We start from the raw sequence: 13,829 nt of genomic DNA, 5'->3' as shown, positions 1-13,829 counted from the left end.
GCACAAGATAAACAACAAATTTGGGGTTTATCAGAGGGTTTTTTTTTTTAATCATAGATTGGATGATTTTTTCATTTATGCAACATGTCTCTCGCATTCAAAAAGTTTATACTTCTGTTCTATTGTTTGAATAGCTGAATTTTGTTTGCACATTATTTTTTTTATGCGGTTTGGGAGTTAGGCCTCAAAAAGATTAGAATTAGTTTAATTTTGTTTGCTTACCTATGCTAAGGTTTAGGAACTATGGTTGTAGTCGATGTAATTTACCCTTGCTAAATTGTTGGATGCTGTTGAATTGCTGTAATTAGAGGTTGGATGTTGTTGAAATTAGAGAGCGAATGATGTTGTTATTAGGAGTTGGATTTTGCTGAATTGCATGTGATTAGAGATTGAATGTTGCTGTCCTCTTAATAGTGGTATGGAATTTTGATGATGAAATTATATTAAATTTAGCCTAATTTTGGTCCTAATCATGGTTCGAGAGTCAATTTATTTGGAGCTCTAAAATCGATTCTCCTTCTCTTCTTTTATCTTATTACTTGTTAAAACATTGTTTCTATATGCCAAATTTACCTGGTTGCTTTCCAACCTTTCACAATCCTGAACCCATATCTGATTTAAACTGTTTAACTTAAGAATCTCTTCAGGCTGTTTTTTCTTCATGTTGAACAAAATTTTGGACGTTTCTATTATGTTTTTATAGGTTTTTTTTGGAGATGGGATGTTTCTATTATGTTATGGAGTTCAAGTACCAGTACTGATATTAGTATGAGATATTCTTTGATTTTGCTGAATTACTGAACTTTTTGTTAAATTTCAACTGAATGTTTGATGTTATTGGTTCTGTGTGCTTTGCTAGATTTCTCTTAGATACGCTAGCTGATGTTCTTCCTTGTGGTTTGAGAGTTTCGAAAAAGAAGAATTAATGATGAAAATTATTAAAAAAGATATAAATTAGAAGTATTTCAAAAAAAAAAACTATTTTATTTTCATTTTAAAGCAATCTAAAAAACATATTTTTAGAAACGGTTCAAGACAAATTTTTATCATCTTATAAATAAACGGAACAAAAGCAAAACACTTGCTACTAAAACGCTTATGTAAGACTCCTATTTTTCATCCACATTTCTGTGATAGAGCTTTCTTTTGTAATTCGTATGTATCTTTTAAATTTCTCTCTTTTAAATGTTCGATTTCATTTGTCTCAGATTGACCAAAAATAAAGTTGAATTCCATGACTAGAATTCTAACCTGATATGCGAAACTTCCAATCCACCGATGACCGACTTTGATGCCAGTCCCAAAATGTAATGCTGTCACCTGTGCAAATTCCTTCCATACTTGCTATGTCAGGCTTCTTCCGTAGGCCACACTTGATTCGGGATAACAACCTTCGTCATAGATTCTCCACTTTTAGAAGCAGACACCAAAAAAGCAATGTCGCTACTCCATTTTACAAAGAAACTTGTCACAATGCTTAAGAAAAATAAATTCCATAAGATCAATTTCCAATTGCAAATGCTAATATACACAACAAACTTTATTTTTTAATCAAAAGGTACATTCCTTTTCCATTGCATGTTGTTATACTTTCTTTGAATTTAAGTTAGAGTCCTATATGTACGTAATATTTTATACAGTGTTCATTCTTAAAAATCACGATGGTAATATTTCAGATAAAACTAACATTTTTAAACAAATCTATGGTGCCCTATTATCTATATCTTCACTTAAATTTTTACTAAAATTATCGTAAATGTCGGCTAAACTAATCACACATAATTATAATAGGAGGTTGCATGCAGAGAAAGGGTGTGATAGTAACTCATATCATAGAATTAGCTCTATATTGTGATTTTTCATTGGTGGCAAAAAAACAGCAGTTAGAGTGCCTCATTTAACTTGAATTAATATCATTATCAATGATATCTATGTTTTTTGGGATAGTTTTTTCTCTTTTCTGTACTCAGTTGAGCCAAATTTTGGTTGGTTCTTAAATTATGATATTGATTGATATGATTTTCTTTTTCCCGTGACATATTAATAGGAATTTAAAATGTATAATCTTCATTTACAAACAAACAATAAAAGAAAAAGAAAAAAATATAATGTATTTATCTTGTAATTGATTCTTCCAATATCAATGTTGTTCACAATCTTCTTTCCGTGTATCTTCTCTTATTCCTTTCTTTCCTTTATATTTAACTTTTATTTATATATCGTCAATAAAAAAAATTGAAAGTGTAGGTAATATTTTCTTTCTTTCTGTTTTTATGTTCTGTAATCTTCAAGAGAGTTGAAAGGGCAGAAATTTCTAAAATTTTAGAACAAAAAAATTTTTCTACTAAGTGCCAACTATAATGATTAACTATTCATATATGATTCAAGGATGTCCTTTATGACTTTTGTTCTATATAAATTGGTTGACTTGTTGGTTTCTGACATCACAATGAAAAAATTTTGATTTTTTGGTAACAGGTGAGCGGAGGAGAATTGCTGAAAAATGATATAAAAATTACTTTGGCCAATCGTTTGTGCTAAGCGTACACTATTTTGGTTTTTAAATGTATAGATTTTGTCATTTGATTTTTCTGAATGGAGATATCAAGAATTTGACAATGGTTAAATCTTTTATTATGTGTACTATTATTAGTAAACTCAGAAGGATCTAGTTTTGTTCCAATCACTTATTTGGAGGATGCAGAGTCAAAAGGAGCTGCTAAGAAACAATTTTTTGGTTATTGATTATAGGATTATCTTGATCTTGAGTATTATAATTGTTTTTAATTTTCAATTGTATTTATTTAGTTTGAAATATTCAAATTAAGCATGTCTGTGTAGTTTATTTGGAACAAAACTAGTATATCATATGTCTAATAGAGTAGATTGACATAAAACTATCTCAGCAAATTCAGAACAACTGCATATTCATCGAATTTAGAACAAAAAATACTCACCAAAATTATAGCATACAAAAAGGACGAACAGGAGCCAAAGTCTACCGATTCAGAACAACAACGACACATAAAAGGAGAGACGGGGGACGCTAGGGGAGACAGAGAGCCAGCACCGGCAGCCAGGGTTTTAGGGTTTCCAACCTCGAGAGAGAGAGAGAGAGATAAAGGGGGAGGGAAGGAGCGAGAGGAGAGGCGACAATGGAGCAAAGCCTACGGTTCTACTCTTTCTCTCTGAGTCGCCGGCGATTATTCTGATTCTGCTCTTCGGAATCGTTGCTTGGCTCCGGTATTTAGTAGATTCTGCTGCTGCTGTCAGGTGAGGTCGTCTCGATCAACATGCCTCTCCTTCGCCCAAACCTTTCTCAATGAATCCACTTCCAGAAACGGCCGTCGGAGATGGCCTACGCCCACCTCCCGCAACTCAAAGCACAACTTCAGAATGACTTCTAATTTTCCCAAATGCTTTGAAGGTCTATTCATTCAACTCAAATTTAGAAAAAAAAAATTATTTTTTCTTTTGATTTCTGTTTCAATTCTCTTCTATTTCAAATATGAGAGTGTTTGAAATTCAAAGAAATTAAAAACTTCACAAATCACATTTGCTAATCCATTAGATTTGTTCATTAGGCATGTTTACCTGGTTTTACTGTGGGTCATTAATAAAACTAATAATTTTCATCAGTCAAACTCATATAGGAGTTAAATTCATTCATTCCACGTGTAAAGCTCTAATTGGCTGAAAATTCCTTAGCCACTTTATTCACACGAATGAATTAGTCACCATAGAAGTCATCTTTTATATATTCAAAATGTTCCACAAAATTCCAAATTCTATAGTCAATTTTAGAGTAAATACCCATAGTCGTCTCTGAGATTCGCGCAAATACTCAATGTAATCTTCAAGATCCCGATTTTTTTATAGTAGTCTTCCAAATAGAGTTCCGAGCACTCAAAGTGGTCCCTGGGCATATTTCTGGTGATGAGTCATCACTAGAGCGTTGACGTGGCTTCGGTTTGCCAGGCTGGAAGGGTCCAACGGCTAGTTGAGCTAGCTAATTTCTAATTTATACCCCGTTGGTCCTTCCCATTATAACTAACCCTAAATCCCCAAATTTTCATAAACTTCATCTCTTCTTCTTGTTCATCGCTCTATCCTTATTCTTCCATCTGGGGCTGTTACTCATGTCTTGAGGGTCTGTATAAGCATCCCTAGTTATCTGAATCTTGGCACCAGAATTATATTGCAGGTATTTTATTGTATTTCTTGTTAGTGTTGCAAGTGTGAGGAGTGTTGAAATTAGTCCCACATCAAAGAAAGCAAGGAAGAGTGAAGAGTTTATAAGATGAGAGACCCATTAACTCGACACCTTAAGGTTTTGAGTTGGATGTGGTGTTAAAAAACACAGAAACATTGTTCTTCACCACATCATTAACAAAATCAACAATTTTATAAAGGATAATTTAGCTGAAAATGATAATTACATCATCAATTGTACAGATGCAAAGTCGAAGTTGGCATCACTATGAAAAATGTGTGAGGCGCGAGATAAAGAGAGGAATAAAGTACCTAGGTCGTCGTCAAGGCGAGGGCGCTTGTTGTCGCCGTCATCGAGAACCGCGGCATCGACGTTGTTATCGTCACGGTTGGATTTGGCATTAGATTCGGTAGGCTCAGAATCGAGATCTTCGAACTTGCGTTTACAATCGGAGGGAAGAGGCCTGGCAGAAGGTGCAACAACTTCTTCCTCCGCCATTGAGCTGCGGTCTTTGGGAGAGAGAGTGGTTATACTTGGAGGATTTTACAGTGACGAAAAGAAAAGAAATGAGAGGTTCGATGGAGGAAGAAAATAGAAGAGAAGAGAAGAGAACGGATTGGGATATTTTGCGGGAAAAAGGAAGGAGGGTGCCACGTCAACGCTCCGGTGATGACTCATCACCAAAAATATGTTCAGGATCACTTTGAGTGCTCGGAGTTTTATCTGGTGAACTACAATGGAAAAATCGGGATCTTGAAGATTACATTGAGTATTTACGCGAATCTCAGGGACGACTATGGACTATGGGTATTTTACTCTCAATTTTAATAATCCTGTTGTTTGTCTTTAAACTTCACTTTAAAATCCCAATTCTAAATTTGATAGTCCACGAATAATAAAGTGTTGATGAACTACAACGATCTTACCTCGAGGAAATTAGCACCGTTGTTTATGGACACATCACTCAACAATAGACTTCTTTCTTTGGAGAAAATTTCGAGGTTGTGAAGGAAGTATAGATAAAGAGCCAGGTTTCTGAGGTTAGAATCTGTGGCTTTGGTCGTTTACTTAGGATGATGAATTTCATGGGGTGGACTCTCATCATGTTATTCAATGGTGACAAGAATGTGAGCAAAAAAATCCAAACTTTTGGGAGAGAGGATTGAAAATGAAGAAAGGGATAGAGAGAGTGATAAGTGCGCAACATGCAAATTCATTTCTAATGTGGCAAGATCAAGCTGGCATATGTAGCTTATGGTGAATCCAGGTTCGCACGCAAAGGTGTTTGATAAAAATTCCACAGAGCATTGGTTACTTTGATGATTCATTACTTCTTTTCAAGGTCATGGTTAATGGTGGCGGGTGTAGTCCCGATCATGATACTTACCCTTGTGTTCTGAAATCTTGCTTGTGCTCTGATAATTTAAGCTTCAAATTGCAAGCGCATAAAGACATGCCGAAGGATCGACTTGATTTATATCTATTTGTTAGAAGCGGTCTAATTCCAGTGTATGGGAAATGTCTTTGCTTGTTGAAGGCAAGGCGTATTTTATTTTTACATGAAGTATCTAGCGGCGATGTTATTTGATAATGCATTGAAGGTTCTCGGGAAAAGGCTTTAACACAAGAGTCAGCTGTCATTTTATGTCTAGTCTCATGCCGGTGGTAAATAACAGACCAGTTGATAACATTCTGTATGTTAAGAAGATATTATGAATTTAGACAAGAGATTAGTTTTATATGCCTAGCAAAGCTGTAGAATTGTATTTAGAAATGGAGAAAAGTGGGGTGAAACCTAGCGTAATTACTTGTGCTAGTGTTTCTTGAGCTTGTGAGGATCTTGACTATATTGTTAGGAAGGAGAATTGATCAATATGTTGAGAGGAAGAAACTGTATCCAAATTTTCTATTGGAAAATACATTAGTAGACATGTATGCTAGTTGTAGATATCTAGATGATGCAAGAAAGTAAGAGAATGTTCGTTATGTTGATTCATTGATCGGAATTCATTGATATCTGCATATGATATGACTAGACAAGGTTGTAATGGGTGGAACTCTTCACAAAAATGCAATTTAGGTCTAAGCACGAATTCTATTGTCTTTGCAATTTTCTTAGCTTGTAATCATTACTACATGAAGGGAAGATTTACATTATATAGATGACAAATAAATATAACTTAACAGCATGGATTAAACATTTTACTTGTTACGCAGATCTTTTAAGACATACCGGTCAGGTAAACGAGGCTTACAGTTTGATTAAGCATATGCCAATGGAGCCTAACAAAACGGTGTGGAGGGAACTACTTAGTTCTTGTCGTGTGTGTTCCTCTCAGTATAAATTATCCATCCATGTATATATCGTTATAGAGGCTATAGTGGAATGAGTAGGGGTCGCAAAACGGGTCGAGCCCGTCGGGCCAATCCGCTAAACCCGCTAAAAAAGGCGGGTCGGGTTAGGAATTGAAGTCCGCCAAATTAAAAAAAATCCGCCAAACTCGCACCGCCAAATTGGCGGATTTTGACGAGGCGGGGCGGGGCGGTCCGTCATGCTTATATAAAATTTTGCCTCTTGAATGAAATTAAAATATTAAGCTATTCAAGTTAAATTATTTTAACGTATGTTCGTAGATAAAATTATTATTGATTTATTAGTTGTCATCAACGTATAGTTTAGACTGAAAAGAAAAGTTTGTGCTATGATCCAAAAATATCTTTGAACTCATCAAAAGCTAAAAGAAATGTCTGCATATCTAAAAGACCAAAACATAAATCTTCATGGCCTATTTCTTTCTTCTATTAATTTAAAAATAGAAAAAGAAAATACTTTCTCCCTTCGAACACAAAGGTAATTTTGGTTGGAGTAAAAGTAGAAGTGAATTTTACTCTAATAAATTTCATGTACAAGGTAAAAATTAATCTATTCTTACTTTATTAATTATTAATTATTCTCACTTGAACTAATTGAGAGAAATATAAACTTATTTGGCTTAGAATGTGAAGTGTCTTTTTCCCCTTCACCTTAGGTAAAGTAATGATTATCAAATAAAATAAACATTTTAGAGATTACAAGTGGTAATGGTTTCAATATCTAACCTACAAATTTGTTAGGGCAAGCAGATATGCATTTTTTTTATTATAGTACACGTGTTACTCTAATAATGATGATTGTACCATTCTTATATCTCCCAGAAAAAATAAAAGGAGAAGATTGAATTCATTCTCCTAAATAGTTTTCTGCATTTGAATAATTTCATGATTAAATAATAACCTCAATGTGATCTCATAAGCTGTGAAAACAACACCATGTACTACAAAAGCTCTAGCAACTGTAGTTCCTAATCCGCGCCATAAAATTCCATACCCTTCTTCCTTAATACTCTTTCTAAGGCAATCAACAGTGCCATTGTATTTCAAAGAATCAGGTGTTTGAGCTTGTAACTTTGTCTTTGCAACATCAAAAGGGTAGCAAACAATCCAACTTGCTACACCAGCTAATCCACCTGCCATCAACATAGTACATAGGCTTTCTTGACCACTTTTTCTACAACCTGGGTGAAGCTGTTCCCTCATGTATTCATATGTCCAAAAATAAACACCATGCGAAGGTCCATCCCTTATAACAGTGATGCCCAGTCCTCTGTATATTCCTTTTAGTCCCTCTTTTCTCCATACATTCTTGGCAACAATTATAGGACCTTTATGTGGTTGTTCTATCAAGTGTTTTTCATTGCGATGAAGCTGAAGGCGAATTTTGACCAACTCTATCGGGGAAATAATTAGGCTCTGGAGGACACCTGTGCCAACTCCTCCTAATGCTACACCCTTGAAGGAAGGAGGGTCATTAGGAGAAACAGATTTGCCAAATACTCTTGAGAGAATTGCATTAGTTTGAAAAACCATAGCATTTTGAAATGTAACAGAGGCCAAAGGTGCACCCATGCCACGATAGAGAGAAGCAGGTCCTTCCTTAGCCAAAGCATTTCTAAGAATGGTGAATGCTGATGATGAGCCATGGCCACCGGTGTTTAAGACCTGTTGCCTTATTCGCACTGTGTCTAATGGATGACCAGATACTATCCCAGCAATTCCTCCAAATCCTCCTGCTACAAACTCCCTTCCCCAACTTGCTGCATGAAATTCTGCCCAGAGATCCATTTTCTTCTTTCCTCTGTTTAAATTATGCTCTACAAAATATTGACAAAGGTCCCAACTATTCGGGTTTGCTACAATGCTTTGTTTTTTCCAAAGCTTGATTTTTTTCCTGATTAACAAACCCAAGAGAAACAAATTTGATTGAAAATTAAAAGTTTCTACAATTCATATCATTTTTCTTTGTTAAATTATTTTACTTCCATTTTCTTGGATGTAAAAGGGTAAGGTTGAAAAATTTTGAAGGGAGAATCCCCAAAACCAAACCTCAGTTCTTCGAAGCTTGTTGCATGAACACACGTAAAAGTGTGTCCAACAACTCTTTTACTCGAAGAAAAACTTGAAAGAAAATAATCAAAAGAAAAATGAAAAAGAAAGACAAAAGAATGAAAGAGATAAATTGAGTGATACCTAAAAGTATGTTACGCCTAATTTTAGTCCACTTAAAATAACAAAAATTATTAGTTACTTATTATCCAAAGAACAAGAAAATGAAAGCCATTAGTTACTATTCTCTTGCCAAATTTAAAGTGTAAAGAAAAGGCTAATATTTTTTCTTTCATGAAAGGGACTAAGACCTCTCGTACCAATACGTGGTTGACATGTAGAATGACATAATTAACTACTTTTCTTTTTATTTATTTACAATTGTAATTACCCGTGGCATGTACATGATAAAATTGAAATTATAATTTTAAGTTATTTTGTTAAAATTAATTTAAATTATAATAATTTGACTAATAAAAAAGTAATGAGTTATGCATTGTTTATTTTTTCTTAATTTAGTGTTAATTGTATTAACTCTAAAATAGTTATTAACCGATTTTAGTAATCTACTATTTTCAATAAATCAGATATATATACTGAATGTGATTATAAATAATCTAGTAATATATCTAAATCCAGCAACAAATTGTTATTTGTGTAAGAACATATCAAAATCAGCAGAAAATGAACAACAAATTATTAAAGAATTCTAATGCAGAAAGTTCTCCAATAAACAATAAATAATTTAAACCCACTAAATAGCAACTCAACACTATCCTTTGATGCCTGCAAAATATATACCTGAAACAATACTATATCAATATTAGTATACAAAATTATATGATTAACGTGATTATAAAATTGTTTATCAGGAGAATAAAATAATACAAATTTTTATGATAATTCTAATATTCTCAAATTATAAATATATAATAAGAATGCATTATCCATTAGCACCTAGAATTTGTCAATTTTTTTAAATTGATAGTAATAAATTTTAATAAATTAATAAATTTAATTAAGAGATTTTGTTATTACCTTTATAATGTATAATTATACATAATCCTGTGTTAATTCCACTTATCTCATCTGCAAAATTTCACTTCACTTGCTCTTTCTGCTGCTGCTTCTTCTTCATCATCCCAACTTTCCTCACATTTCAATTTATATATTTATACACATGCCTTTAAGGCTGGATTCCCCACTGTAATTCAGATTCTACATTAATATACATCAGTTTCAATTTCATTTCTTCAGCAAAATTAGAACTGAATGAATAGTCGCAGAGAAATAACCCACCACAATCAAATGCAATCACGGGCTTCAACTTTATTTCTTCTTCCTGTATAAACACATATACGAAATGAGGGATGAAAAATCTATTCAAAACAGGAAGCACAAAGACCTATGACTCACAATTAATTCATATAGTTTCCGACCTAATCATGACTATTGAACTGAATGCTTTAAGAACTAGAAAGCATAATCACAACATAAAAATAAAAAATAAGTCAGATTAAGAATACCAAAATCCAAATTTAGGTATCCGAGGTCATAAGATGTTTTCACTAGTAAAACACACATTTATATATCTTTGTAATTATCATACTAAGTCTCTAAACAAAACATTAAGAATTTACAGAGGAATATTAAAGCAAAAGCAACGCTTTCACAAGCTCTGCTAAGCAACAATAAAGAAAGCATGAAACACCAACCATACCTTTACTTTAAGTTTCTTGGCTCGTCTAGAAACATTGTTCTGAGAAAGCTCTCTACTTTGTTGATCCTATCAAAGAAACGCATTGCAAACACCATAAACATGTTATATATGGGGAAACCAATTGATGAAATTAATACACAGAAAATGCCAATATAGAGAGGAAAAGAAAATATACATGCTAACAACGCTTGCAGGGAGAAAATGCAAAATCCACATCTGAGCAAGCATAAAATAAATAAATAAATATTAATAGGAACTCTGATCAAGCAAAATGTGCCCAAATGGGAAAGGGTTCTGATCCATAACTCCCTTAAATGCCCACAAGAACATGTTGCCACGAATATCAACACTGATAACATGGTCTCCAAACAACAGTAGCAACTTGACTTTTTCACCATGCTTGCTCCAAGTTGCAACCTTAGAATGGTAATAATTTTATTGAACGATCATACTTTTTGATAGATATAGCCTTTCATTGCAACCTTAGAATAAAAGATTCAAATGATGGGTTAAGGGCTAGGAAGAGGAATGTAAAAATTTATACTGAACAAGCATTTGATAGCTTACCAATAATCAATAACTATATCACCAAAAGTTTCCGCTGGATTTATTATCTGCAAGAGAAAGCATTCATCTAAGTGTGTATCTAATCTAAATCCAAAATCAACTTCCTCAATTTTCAGGATCAACTCGTCAGTTGTAATTCCAAAATCTAGAGGAAAGTCCAAAACTTTTTGTTCACAAACAACAATTTCAAAGTTGTAGCTTTTGTGGCATAACTTCAAATACATGTGCTTGACGAATTGAGAAATGAATTTTAGAGAAAGATGGCAGAGGGAGACTTGACTACACTAGCAGATTTTCATACTTTATTATTCACATGGTGTAATTCAAGTAGGCTAATTTCTACAAATTTTAAGGAAGCTATTTGCTCATGTACCGTGGATCACAGTCAGACAAACAAGATATTTAAAATAAATAAATAAATAAATATTAATAGAAAAAATGAACAAATTAATGAGAAAGAAAATGTTAAATAGAGAGAGGATACGGTATCTTTACAAGAAAGAAAAAGATAAAATGAAGATCTTCTTCCACCAATCTATCAATGATTTATTTGCTCAAACTATTCAGATAATCTAGCTTCAGCCAAGACGAGTCTATTACCTGCAATGAGAGCACGACATTAACAACATCATATAACCTCTCTGCTTCAATTGGCTCACCAGCAATTTCGGTGAAATTTTGAAAAGTAATAGAGCAGCCTGAAAGTAGCATATTTAGCAATATGGCAGAATAAATCATCAATATTTATGTCCAAAAAAAAAAGACTCCATTATTTATTTATTTAGTTTCTGATAATTAAATTATGGCTCAACATTTGAAGTTAATGGAATAAATATTAGAATAATAAATTTAAAAAAATAAAATTCTGCAAACATAAAACCTAAATAAACTCCATAAAACTTAAATTTCTACATAAACAAACATAAAAGAAACTAACCACATAGTAGGAAGAGATTACAATATGATGCCATAAATTTTGAAGATGGTTGGAAAAAGAAATCGTAGCTACATGAGTGCAAATGTACCTTGATTGACACAAAGCGAAGATAACTTTCCCTGCTTCCTGAGAAAAGCCTTGAGCCGGCTCGATTGGCATATCTCTGTAGCTTTATACCATATGGAATCCAAAGTTCTTTTCAGATCCTCTTGCAAATTTGCAATCCTAATCTATATGACTTTTCATCACATTGACCTGTAGCAATGTTCTTCAAGCTCTCCCCTGTTGATGAAGTACTACAGAAATCACCATCTGTATCCATTTGAAGACAAGCTTAGAGAAGAAAGTTCAACAATATGAAACCACTCCAATTTTGCCAACACCATATAAGGAAGGGAAAAGTCAAGCTCACCTCTATTGGTAGCACCTTTCAAATACAACTTGTCATCAGTTGCATCAGCAGGTGGATATTCTTCGGCACTTAATTGTAGAAGCGCTGCTGTGAACCATGTTCTTTGATTCTTTGAAATTACTTTTAACGCATGACTCAATTTCTGCATGTCTGCTTCAGCTAAAACGAAGAAAACACTCCGTCAGAGACCGTAGAAATAAGATAATGAGCAGCATAGAGTTCTCAATGGGAAGCACAGGCATTAATGGCATTAAAAGTTAAACAGCCAATATACACACTCAAAGCTAATAATTATACTCTTAAAGCACTAACAGATTTGTCTAATCAAGAATCTTCTTCTGATTATAACAAGAGTTAACAAGATAATAGATGAAAGAACCCACTCGGTACTAAAGTCATTCACATAAGGACGTAAAAAGAGGACTTGGCCAATTGCCTGAAATGAAAAAACAGGAGTGATGATTATAACAACTTCATCAGAAAAGTAGACATTTTAAAAAATTAAAAAGAGAGTATTTTAAGTTAGAATAAAGAAGATATGAGTTTTAAAAAGATGAGAATTTTAAATCTAAACATGAGTAAAGAGAAAATGCAGTGTTCACATAGATCACAAATTTACTGACCTGTACAATTGCAAATCCAACTGACGCATATCGAGTGTATTGAAGAACTTTCTTTCTTCCAGCCTCGCCTTCTCTTTTCTGAAGATCTTGCAACTTCGGATATACCTGTGCAAGAAGCTGGAAAACAATTTGTGCATTGATGAGTCCAGAGTGCTTAATAAACTATTCTGATCTAAATTTCCAACAAAAGCCTCCCTATTAACCCCACCTAGAGGAATATACACACCAAGACGTGACAAGGCAAGAAACCCTAAAAGCTTGAGAAACTTTCCTGGCAATGGACCTTTAAAGAAGTCTCCAAAATCTATAGCAGCTGCAAATACGAAGATAAATAATCACTGCTACATAACATCAAGTTCATCAAATGATCAAGTCAGGAATTTTTATCCTAAAACAGGAAAGGAACAGGGTTAGGGCTAGGGATCATGAAATCGGAACAGAATCACAATGGAAGGGTTAGGGCTAGGGACGAGAAGGAGGCGGAGGCCTACCTGAACTAACAGCGACCAGAAGAGACGATGACAAACCTCCAGCGAGGAGAGAAGAAGCAGCGCGAGAGCGGCGGCGGAGGGAGCTCGTAAGACAAGAGCACGGCCGAGAGAGCTCGTGTGACGACGAAAAGAGCAACCGCATTGAGAGCGGCGGTGGAAGGAGCTCATTCATTTTGGCGGAAAAATAGATTCACGAAGAATCGACACCTCACTTTCAGGGAAAACCCAATTTTAATATATTAAGTAGATAGATAAATAGATTTTTTTGACAAACGTAGAATTCATCCCATTTGTATCAATATGTGGTTGACTTGTGGAATGACTTAATTCACTTCTTTATTTATTTTTAGAAATATTTGATAATTAAAAAAAATTAGCCAAAAATAATTATAATTTGTCTTATTTAATATTTATTAATACTAAATAAGTTAAATTTTAACTATT

The 13,829-nt window shown here is 33.8% G+C and overlaps 2 protein-coding genes and 1 long non-coding RNA gene across 4 annotated transcripts; 1 reads left to right on the top strand and 2 right to left on the bottom strand.

Moving 5' to 3' along the window:
• LOC110266488 lies at positions 5,403-6,323 on the top strand. Its single transcript, XR_002353893.1, has 2 exons — positions 5,403-5,494; positions 5,556-6,323. It is a non-coding gene; the product is annotated as an uncharacterized LOC110266488 (long non-coding RNA).
• On the bottom strand, positions 7,290-9,045 carry LOC107615760 (mitochondrial arginine transporter BAC2-like). The gene has a single exon (XM_016317794.2). The coding sequence runs from the start codon at positions 8,372-8,374 to the stop codon at positions 7,442-7,444; it is 933 nt and encodes a 310-aa protein (XP_016173280.1). The 5' UTR covers positions 8,375-9,045; the 3' UTR covers positions 7,290-7,441.
• LOC107619251 lies at positions 9,673-13,550 on the bottom strand. 2 transcript variants are annotated; one of them, XR_002353646.1, is made up of 10 exons: positions 13,386-13,524; positions 12,895-13,282; positions 12,655-12,707; positions 12,272-12,430; positions 11,948-12,141; positions 10,923-10,969; positions 10,531-10,837; positions 10,356-10,421; positions 9,935-9,977; positions 9,673-9,853 (listed from the first exon to the last, which is right to left on the bottom strand). XR_002353646.1 is itself a non-coding variant. In XM_021110847.1 (9 exons), the coding sequence occupies exons 1-5, from the start codon at positions 13,525-13,527 to the stop codon at positions 12,059-12,061; spliced, it is 636 nt and encodes a 211-aa protein (XP_020966506.1). In that variant the 5' UTR covers positions 13,528-13,550; the 3' UTR covers positions 10,355-10,421; positions 10,531-10,837; positions 10,923-10,969; positions 11,523-11,620; positions 11,948-12,058. The 2 variants fall into 2 exon arrangements, 1 of the variants encoding a protein (XP_020966506.1); XM_021110847.1 differs by lacking the exons at positions 9,673-9,853; positions 9,935-9,977; positions 12,655-12,707 and adding an exon at positions 11,523-11,620 and having other exon boundaries at positions 10,355-10,421; positions 11,948-12,171; positions 12,895-13,011; positions 13,103-13,207; positions 13,386-13,550.

The sequence above is a fragment of the Arachis ipaensis genome, chromosome B09, assembly GCF_000816755.2.
Source record: "Arachis ipaensis cultivar K30076 chromosome B09, Araip1.1, whole genome shotgun sequence".
Classification (NCBI taxonomy): Eukaryota; Viridiplantae; Streptophyta; class Magnoliopsida; order Fabales; family Fabaceae; genus Arachis; species Arachis ipaensis.
The sequence above is the reverse complement of the archived record's forward strand: the minus strand, read 5'-3'. Positions and strand labels throughout refer to the sequence as shown.